At 51.7% G+C, this 10,266-nt stretch overlaps 1 protein-coding gene across 4 annotated transcripts in view; it reads right to left on the bottom strand.

Moving 5' to 3' along the window:
* The window catches only part of LGR6 (leucine rich repeat containing G protein-coupled receptor 6), a 118,065-nt gene that overhangs the window by 5,575 nt on the left and 102,224 nt on the right, over positions 1-10,266 (bottom strand). For all 4 annotated transcript variants that reach the window (XM_060178580.1, XM_060178581.1, XM_060178582.1 and 1 more), the window contains 3 exons: positions 8,665-8,790; positions 7,522-7,682; positions 1,283-1,363 (listed from right to left, as the gene is read on the bottom strand). In XM_060178580.1, coding sequence (XP_060034563.1) covers positions 1,283-1,363; positions 7,522-7,682; positions 8,665-8,790 — 368 coding nt within the window. The remainder of the gene's footprint in view (positions 1-1,282; positions 1,364-7,521; positions 7,683-8,664; positions 8,791-10,266) is intronic.

Below are 10,266 nucleotides of genomic sequence, written 5' to 3'. Positions count from 1 at the left end.
ACTTATTTTCAGTGACTATACAGTGCATGTGCCACCATAAGGATGCACTGTGACTAGTTTGATGTTTGTATGGGCTGAATTATTCAGTTAACTCATTTTTTATTGTCACTAGGATTACTGCTTGGGGTTCAGTGCTTTCATGAATCCACCACATCTGGCCATTTTTCCTTTATCTCTCTCTTTCAGGATAGGGCAGAGATAAATTGAAATGGGTGAGAGACACCTGTAGGCCTGCTTCACTACTCATGAAGCTTCCTCCCTGTAGGTGGGGAGCAGGGGCTTGAACCCAGGTCCTTGCACATGGTAACATGTGCTCAACTGGGTGTGCTACTGCCTGCCCCCAGTGTGGGTTATTTTAAAAATAAACTCATGGAAGTGATTATGCTAAGTGAATAAGTCTTTAAGACTGCATATGCAAATATATATATATATATATATATATATATCTATCCAAAATGTCCCTTAGACTTTATGAGAACTATAGTGATTAATTGGGTAGGGTGTGGGGTTTTGATGGAGGGGTGGTGACTTACACCGTATGTGGATGTGAAGCAGAATGCCTGAAATCTTGTAAGTCACTGTGATGTTGCTAATGATATACATTATTTTAAAAAAAAGTTCAGGTTTTGAATTTTGTATTTTGGAACGCCCTCTGCTGATTATTGACTGTCAGCGATGAGATTTTTGGGACAACATGAAAAATCGTTTTCCAAATCAGAAGCAACACTAAACCAAACCAAAAAATCCCACCTCCTTCCTCCGGGCCTCTCGACCCCCCCCAAGCTGCCACTAGGGGGCGTGCTGTGGTCACTGAGGACTGAAGGCAGGTGTCAGGCCTGCCTGAAAGGGCGAGGAGGAGGCCAAGGGGTCTGAGGCAAAGTGAGATGGAAAATTGGAGAATGGAGGTGGGGTGAAATGGAAGCAGCTTCCTGTTCAGCTGGAACCTTCCAGTTCTTACTTCTGGGGTGGTGTGGTAGCATTTTGTACTCGAAAAAGACTTCTTCAGGCTTAAAACTTATTTGATTAAATTGTGCCAGAGAGAAAGACAATTCTCTTCTTTTTTTTTTTTTAAGTTGAATTTGGCTTAGTCTCCAAAGGAGGCTCCCTTCATGGCAAGGATTAGTGTGTAGTGAGAGAATTTGCTCAGGGTCTCTGCATGCTGGGTCTTGGGCAGAGACTGCCAAGCCTGAAGCACGGCCGAGGAGAGCCAGGCTCAACTGGCCTGCCATTCAGAGCATAGTGCTCCCCTGCTTCTCTTCCTCAGCCCCGGCCCCAGTCTCACCTGGAATAGGGCTACACTGGACACTGGGGTGCGGCTTTGAGTCTTCCATCTCCAGCTGGAGCTCATCCAGGTCCAGGTCATCTGAGAGGGGAGACGAGGGAAGTGCCTCAGGTGAAAGAGCCCAGGTCTTGGTGTCAGTCCACTCGCATCTTTCTCTAAGTACCCATCCCTCTAAGAGTTTGCCCTGACTCTCTGCTCCGTACACGTTGTCCCAGCAGCCTTCCACACCGTTGCGCACATACATTCTTGAAGCTCCTATTATCAGCATTGTGGACTCAGACATGCTCACCCCATTACCCAGCAGGCTGTGTGTCCTACCCAGGCAGACTCACCTACCTGCATGGGGGCGAGCTTGGGCTGCTATGGTTCTCCACACAGACCGGGCTGTCCTGTGCTTAGGTGTGCCGTGCATTAAGAAGGGCATTACTACATTTTTTGGTCCTTGCTGGGGTTCTCCTCTCTGGGCTGACTTTTTCAGATAGAGACAGATGAAGAGGTGGAAAGACTCCCCAGCACTGCCAGTGCAGTGAGGGCCAGGCTTGAACCTGACAAAGCAGATGCTCTGTCTAGGTGAACTACTTCTGCTGGCCCAAGTGGGACCTCTAATGAAGACAGATAGTACTGGAAGTGGGTTCTGAGAAAGTGAGGTGGGGCAAATGAGTGAGTAGAAGGCCTTTATGTGAGAAACAGTCAAAGCAAGTGCAAGGGGGCCACAGTGCCTGTCCTGGAGAAATGAAGCTCTGTTAGACAAAAAGGAATCACACTCCTGGGGGCTGGGCGGTAGTGCCGCAGGTTAAGCGCACATGGCACAAAGCACAAGGACTGGCGTAAGGATTCTAGTTCGAGCTCCGAGCTCCCAGCTCCCCACCTGCAGGGGGGACGCTTAGCAAGTGGTGAAGCAGGTCTGCAGGTGTGGCAGGGTCAGGGGACGGTTAGACATGGCCCAGCTCTCTAGGAGCTGATGGAGGCAGCTGAGGAAATGAGATTAAGTGGTCTGGGATTGGGGGGACACAGTAGATAAAGCACTGGACTGTCAAACATGAGGTCCTGCATTCATTCCCCAGCAGCACATGTACTTGAGTGATGGCTGGTTCTCTTTCTCCTTTCTCTGTCATTAATAAACAAATAAAACTAAAATATATTTTTTTTTAAAAAAGAAGAAGAAGATTAGCTTGAGAGTCCAGTGCTCCATCCATTATAGCACCTTCTGAGTCCTGTTGGTTGATAGGGGTACTTAGCACAAGGACTAAGAGCCAGGCACTGTGCTAGTGAGTCCTCTTCTCGGTTTCACTGTCCTTCACAGCAGCTGCCTTAGGTCCTTTGACAGGTGGGGAAACTGAGGCTCAGCAATGTTAAGTGGCTTGCTCTAGGTCTCACAGCAGAATTCAGAACCCTGATTGTCTGACTACAGAGCCCAGGTGTGGGACTGACTTGGGAGCAGTGGGGTGGGCAGGGGGAAAGCGCAACAGACACATGACTTGGGCATAATTTGTCACAGGAGACACTGAAGCAGAAAACGAGGGCGAGAAAGGTACCTCTGGACTGATTAGAAGTGGGCCTAGGTGGTCTTTAGTGATCCTTAAAGACTTGGCGATTCTGTTAGTCTGAGAAAATAGGATTATACAGGCAAGTCTATTGTTAAAGAAATTCTGTCTGAATCAAATAGAAATAATTTTTTCCCCTTAATCATTAATCTTTCCTAGATTAGGGCCTTTAATGGCAGTCTGGGGCACTTCAGAGCATCTTAGGGGAGGGGGGTTACAAATTGCTTTTTCTTTAAAGATTTAATATCTACCCCCCCCCCAGCACCAGGGTCCTCACACAAGGCAAAATTTCACTGCTTCCGGCTATTTTTTCTTATTATTATTTCAAATAGAAAGAAGAAACACAGATAAGAGGAGAGACAGACACCATAGCACCACTTCATGTTCCACAAAGCTTCCCCTGGTGCTATCTCGCTAGTACACCCACATGGTGCTGGGGCTCAAACCCAGGGCCTCACATACAGCAAGGTATGTACTCTGTCAGGTTAGCTAGCTCCAGATGCACATAATAATTTTTTTTTTTTTAACCAGAACACTGATCAGCTCTGGCTTATGGTGGTGCAGGGAACCCTGGGGCTTTAGGCTCAGGCATGAGAGTCTCTGCATAACCATTGTCTACCTGGACATAAGAATTTTGAGGTCATAATCTGCAACAGTTTATCACTTATTTAAAAAATAAAAGTCCTCCCTTTTTAGTGTAATTCATCACTGAGAACCTTCCCCCCCCCCCCCAGGGTTATTGCTGGGGCTCAGTGCCTGCACCATGAATCCACTGCTCCTGGCGGCTATTCCCCCCCCTTTTGTTGCTCTTGTTGTTGTAGCCTTCTTGTGGTTTTTGTTGTTGTTGTCATTCATTGTTGGATAGGACAGAGAGAAATGGAGAGAGGAGATGTATACAGAGAGGGGGAGAGAAATACAGACACCTGCAGACCTGCTTCACTGCCTGTGAAGTGACTCCCCTGCAGGTGGGGAGCTGGGGGCTCGAACAGGGATCCTTACACTGGTCCTTGCGTTTTGCACCCCCTGCACTTAACCCACTCTGCACTACTGCCTGACCTCCACTGAAAGCCTTTTTTAAAGAATAAGCAGCGGGTTAAGCGCAGGGGGCGCAAAACGCAAGGACTGGTATAAGGAACCCGGTTTGAGCCCCTGGCTCCCCACCTACAAGGAATCGCTTCACAGGTGGTGAAGCAGGTCTGTAAGTGTCTGTCTTTCTCTCCCCCTCTCTGTATTCACCTTCTCTCTCCCATTTCTCTCTGTCCTATCTAACAACAACATCAATAGCAACAGCAATAATAAAACAATAAGGGCAACAAAAAGGAATAAATAAATAAATTTTAAAAATAATAAGACTTGAGGGAGTCAGGCGGTAGTGCAATGGGTTCAGCGCACGTGGCGCAAAGCTCAAGGGCCATTGGAAGGATCCCGGTTCGAGCCCCCGGCTCCCCGCCTGCAGGGGAGTCGCTTCACAGGTGGTGAAGCAGGTCTGCAGGTGTCTGTCTTTCTCTCCTCCTCTCTGTATTCCCCTCCTCTCTCCATTTCTCTCTGTCCTAACAATGACATCAATAACAACAACAATAATAACTACAAAAACAATAAAAAAACAAGGGCAACAAAAGGGAACATAAAAAAATTTTTTTTAAGAGTAAGACTTGAATTTCTCAAGTGGGAGTAGGGAAAGTAAATAGCACATCGCTGCTCTGTGGGCTCTTTCTCACTCGGTGGGTGACTGTGTTTGTCACATTTGTCCCTCTTGAGCTCACAGGCGGGGCTGGTTTCCTGTGTGGATTCTTCCTCCAGGCGCTGAGGGTAAGCACCTCCAGTGGGTGTTTCCCCGGGAAGCAGGGAGGCCCCACAGAGCCCAGACACCACGGGGCGGGTGGTGGCCCAAGGTGCCCACAGTCCTGGCACTTCCTGCCTTTCTACCTTTCATTCCCTGCCCGCCGACTCCAAAACGGAGCCCAGCATTTCTTTGAAATCCAAATGCATGAATGAAACTGGGGTGTGGGGCTGAGAGGGGAGCCATGGACTCCAACTCTGTCTGAGGCTGGGAAAGTCACAGCCAAGGTGTTAAGTAACTGCTCTTCAAATGTGGAGGAAATCGAATCTGGCTGCAGCGGCTGTTCCTGGCTTCCCTTCTTGGGGCTCATTAGCTCCCACAGGAAGTGGGGGCCCCTGCCCTAGCTCCCGTTACTGCTGCAGGCAGCCCAGGATCCTGACGCCCTGTGGTTCCCTGGGACCCAGTCCTGGTGGAAAGTTTCACCTTCAGGGAAGAAAGTTTCCATCCCTGCTTCCAGGCCCCTAAGGGAGTGTACAGCAGACATCCGGAACATTCCCCGGGGACAGGTCTGCGGCCCAGGGCCAGCTGCTGGGTGCCTCTACCAAGTCCTCCCCCCCCCCCCAGGAGGCCTCTGGGGCACAGGGTGGGGTACTTCCAGAGACCCCTGACTGCCTGCCCTCACTGGGCCTCCCAGAGCCATGTCCGTGCTTCACACCTCCATGCCTGTCTACACAGGCCCAGAGTGCCTGGCTCCTGGTAGTGCTCTCAGCAGAAGTGTACTGCCAGGCCTCCCCACAGCCCTTGAGCTCTGCAGTGCCAAGCTTGCTTTACGGATAAGGAAACTGAGCTCAGTGAGGTGGAGTCACTTGTCCAGGGCGCCCTTCTCGGGTCATGGGCCGGAGCCTGGGTCTCTGCACTCGGCTGTGAGGGTTCCTTTTCGGTGTTTACATCAGATTTTTCCACCTCCTTTTCTCCATTGACATGTAGTGGAGAGGGAGTTAGGGACTAAATAAGAAATGTGAAAACCAGGCTACCTTCTTTGCTTCCCAATCCTGCCTGGGTTCTATAACTTGGGGGATTGGGGAGGATAGCCCTAAGACCCCACAGGCCCTTCCTGGCTGCCTGCCTCCACCTTTACCGCTTCAACCCTTGCCACTTCACTTCTGCTCTTCCAGAAACAGAGATGGCTGCCCCGAGGCCTGTGCTGGGAGGGTCCTCCTCAGCAGGGCCTCTTGCACTAGTGGTCTCTGAGGCCTCACCCCATATACAGGGCTGGCGGGGGGGGGGGGGGGAGGCTAGGAGGATGTGGACCTCAGTCATTTTGGTGCTGTTCCTTATTTATTTATTTATTTATTTATTTATTTATTTATTTATTTATTTAATTTATTGCCACCAGGGTTTTATCTCTGGGGCTAGGTGCTGGCACTATGAATCCACAACTCTAAGCACTTTACCAGTCACGAAGCATTCGCCCTGCAGGTGGGGAGCAAGGGCTCAAATCTTGAGTGTGGTGTGTGCTCATCCGGGTGCACCACTCCCTAACTCCTGTGCTGTTCCTTTTGATCCCAGGATATAAAGTGGGGATTCCCCCCCCCCCGACAGAAGACTTCATTAAATCAACTGTTTAACTCAATCCCACTAGGGTATAGTTCATTAGAAAATGGAGCTTTCCAACCTAAGTGCCCATTGATGGACAATTGGATAAAAAAAGTCGTAAGATAGATAGCTGGTAGAATACTACTCTGCAATTAAAAAGATATATGGTGTTCCATAAGACAAAATGGATGGAACTAGAGGTGACTGCTTAGTGAAGTAAGTAAGGAAAGGTGAAAGATGGCTGCTGGATGTCTCACTCATGTGGAATCTAGAGAACTGAAACATGAGTTTGAAAAAAGTAGGATGAGGATGTGAAGCAGAAGAAAGGGGCAGGGGTAGATAGCATAATGGTCATGCAAAGAGACTCTCGTGCCTGAGGCTCTGAAAGTCCCAGGTTCAATCCCTCTGTACCACCATGAGCCAGAGCTGAGCAGTGCTTTGGCAAAAATAAATAAATAAAGGAGAAGAAGCGCAAGATCAACTGTTTCTAAGATTTTGTAAGAACTTTGGTGGTTATCGTCAGGTTGGGTGGGGGCACAGCACCTTGGTGGTGACTGTGGTGTGTCACCATATCCCTGAAACCTGATCTTGTGAACCATTATTAAAAATCACTGATACAAATTATGTTACATTAAAAATATTTGGGGTGGGGCAGTAGTACAGCAGGTAAACCACATGGTATGAAGCGCAAGGACCAGCTTAAGGACCCCAGTTCAAGCCCCTGGCTCCCCACTTGCAGGGGAGGGGGTCACTTCACAAGCGAGGCAGGTCTGCGAGTGTCTATCTTTCTCTCCCCTTCTCTGTCTTCCCCTCTTTTCTCAATTTCCTTTCTGTCCTATCCAACAACAACAGTAGTAATAACAACAATAACAGTAATAACAAGGGCAACAAAATGGAAAAATGGCCTTGGCCTCCAGGAGTAGTGGGTTCGTAGTGCAGGCACTGAGCCCCAGCGATAACCCTGGAGGCAAAAAAAAAAAAAAATGAAGCCTTCACGCTGAGAAGGTCCTAAAGTTGAAAGGCCCACATGCCAAGGGACCCACATGGACTTACGCAGTGGTGCTGTGTTGGATGCCACATGGGAGGCCTCTGTGTACTATACAGTACTACTGTCCTTGTCACTGATGCTACCTCTCCCTCTCCAAGCACCTCTGGCTATGGCCTTGGGGAGCCCTGGTACAGACAAGCTTCCCCCCAGGCCATCAGTGGCCCCTCACTGCAATTCCCTCTGCAACCCCAGAGGCCCCCTCTGGGCCCCCCAGACTCCTCACACCTTACCCCGCCCTAGCCCCCAGTGGCCCCACCCAGCTGTCACTCACAGTGGCTTTCAGTTTGCCCAGCCAGGAGGCCCAGGGCCCTCTTTGGCGCCTCCTCATCATCCAGGTGGAAGTCCTTGGCTCCCCACTGCCCAGACGCCTTGAAGAAGCCGGCACAGACACCATATGCACAGCACTGGTAAGCATAGGGCACTTCCAGGATCCTGGGGGGGGGGGAGGGGAGGAGTAGAAGGCAGGATGAGATGGGTGCTGAATCCAGAGGCCAGCAACGCAGCAGCTGCCTCGTGCCCTAGGTGTTTTTTCTTTCCTTTTTTTTTTTTTGAAGAGTCTTTTCTTCTTGCGCTGAGAAGATTCTACTACTCCTAACAGATTAATTATAGGTAAAGACAAGGAGAGAGAGAGGAGAGACACCACAGCACTGCTCCACCATCCGCCATGCCCCTGCTACCCTGCATGGTGTTCCCATGTGGAGCCAGGGTCCTCAGTCTGTGCTCTCCTATGTGGTAGAGTGTGCTTGAGCTGGGGAGACTGACTCCATCCAGCTAAGGGGTCCCTTCAGCAGGCCCAGAGGAGGGAGCAGTCTCCCTGAGGCCCCACGGCGCTACTCCCAGCTCAGCTCCCCTCCATCCTGAAATTCCTCTTACATTTTGAGAGACGAGGGTTCTCTGAGCAACTGCTAAGCTCTACCCTGGGTGCCAGCCTTTCCCTGTCCCTGGGCCCAGCCCTGGGTCTGGATTCTGTGCCTGTGGGGGAGAGGGCACATGCCTCCCAGGGCGGCATTGTCTCAGTACTTTGGGCCACACAGGCCGCATGTCTGCTGCAGTGTGTGCAGGAGGCCTGGTTGTCATTAGCACCGGGACTGGCTGTGCCACTCGTTTTCCACTCTTCTGTGCCCTGGTGCCAGGGCCCTGGCGGCCGCCCAAGGGAGGACAGCAGTCTGGGCAACAGAAGGGGTGGGAGCTGGGAGCAGGACTTAGCCCACTTCTCCCTGGAGGGCTCGGTGCTCCCCTAGGGGTGGTATCTGGCACTGCAGAAAATGCTGCCAAGGACAATACAGACACAAGGGAAGGGGCGAGCTTTGACCAAACCCTAAGCCACCAACCACCAGACTTAGTCTCTGTCCCTCCATGGCCTGTCTAGCGGCCCCAGGGCAGGCCTCTGTGGTGTGGGAAGCCAGGCCCTCACCTCAGTTCTGGGAAGCTGTCCTTGGAGAAGGCCTGAGACAGAGCCAGGTTCCCTTTGAGCTTCAGGTGCTTCAGGCCGCCCAGGCCGGTCAGGGGCAGCGCACTCAGCTGGTTGTCTGTCAGGTCCCTAGGACAGTGGGTGTCAGGGTTATGGGCAGGCAGTGGGGCTGCTGGGGGCAGGGCTTGCGGAGGGTGAGGCCAGGGTGCCTTGGCTGGAGGCAAGAGCAGAGGAGCAAAGGGCTGAGGTGAGCAGAGAAGAGAGTGCTGAGTGCTGTGGGAGGTGGGCACTCAGGACCCCACCTGTAACTTCATTCATTCATTCATTCATTCATTCATTCATCAAATAAATATCAGGTGGCAGCTATGTACCAGGAACTCTTTCAAGTCACCCAGTTGCAGGGCCCTTCCAGCCCCTCCCATGCTCAGATCCTAGTCCCACCCAGGGCTTCCCCATCCTCTGGGTCTTTTAGGACAAAATATTTGAAACTGGAGGTGATGCTGCTGAGTGAAATGAGGAGGTAAAGGATAACTGCAGATTTTTCCACTCGTGGAATCTAGAGAACTGAAACACATGAAATCAGAAAAAGGAAAGTAGGTAGCCCCTAAAGGACCTGCCTCTGTCTCCCCACCCCCACCCCACCCCATCCCCCAGCTCCTGCTAATTGAGAGACTGGTGGGGGGTGGTGGACAGGGATGGCTGTCTAGCTGTATGCAGGAAACAGGTAATCTCTCTGCCTGGTGGCCTGCAGAGCCAGAGGTGAGAATGCCGATGGCCTCCTAGTAGAGATCCGTTAGCAGAAGGCAGGGCTCCAGCCTAAATAGACCACAGACTGTGCTGTGGAAATGGCTGGGATGGAGGATGGAAGCCTGGTGGGGCTGCCTGGCCTCTGTGTAACTGAGGGGCATCACTACTCTGCCTGTGACTCAATGTCCTCACCTTTCAGAGGGGGAGAAGCACCCGGCCCACCTATCTGGTAGAAGGAGAGGATATGGGAGAGGAGAGGCAGAGGTAAGACTTTTGCAAGGCCCTGTGGCCCATAGCCCAGAGGCAAGCTGGGGAGGCTGAGTGCACCCCTGGGGCTGTGACCTCACCCTTTGCTTTGAGGGGGCTTCTCCCTGTGGGCCTTGGAGGCCTTACCTATGGAGTGAGGGGACAGGTCCAGGGCTTGAGTTTCCCCACAAGGACTACTCATGCACAGCATTAAAGGCCCTTTTGGGTGAATGTGCCTTTGGGACACAGTGTGGCCAGCAGGTGGGCAGACAGCTCCCCTTGGGGTAAAAGCCCTTGTGCAGTGAACAGCCTGCACCACGGTGCATGACCAAGAAGCTGGCACCTCGGAAGCTGGGGACCCCTGCATTCTCTGTGACACTGGTTCCCTCCTGTGTGAAAGGGTTCCAGGCCCAAGCACCTTGTATCAGAGTCTGAGGCGGGCTGGGCAGGGGACATAGGGAGGATGAGGCTGCCGTGTTGTGGGACTCTAGCGGATGGCAGAGCTGCTAGTGGCCAATCAGAAAGACTGATGGGCCTGGTGTGGTCAGACTCTACAGCTGGCCCGCTCTAAGGTGGGTCCTCCCCCTGCCCCCCCACCGGCCTGGTGGCATC

The sequence above is a fragment of the Erinaceus europaeus genome, chromosome 19 (genome assembly GCF_950295315.1).
Source record: "Erinaceus europaeus chromosome 19, mEriEur2.1, whole genome shotgun sequence".
Taxonomy (NCBI): domain Eukaryota; kingdom Metazoa; phylum Chordata; class Mammalia; order Eulipotyphla; family Erinaceidae; genus Erinaceus; species Erinaceus europaeus.
Note: the sequence above shows the minus strand (reverse complement) of the source record. Positions and strands in the feature narration are given on the sequence as shown.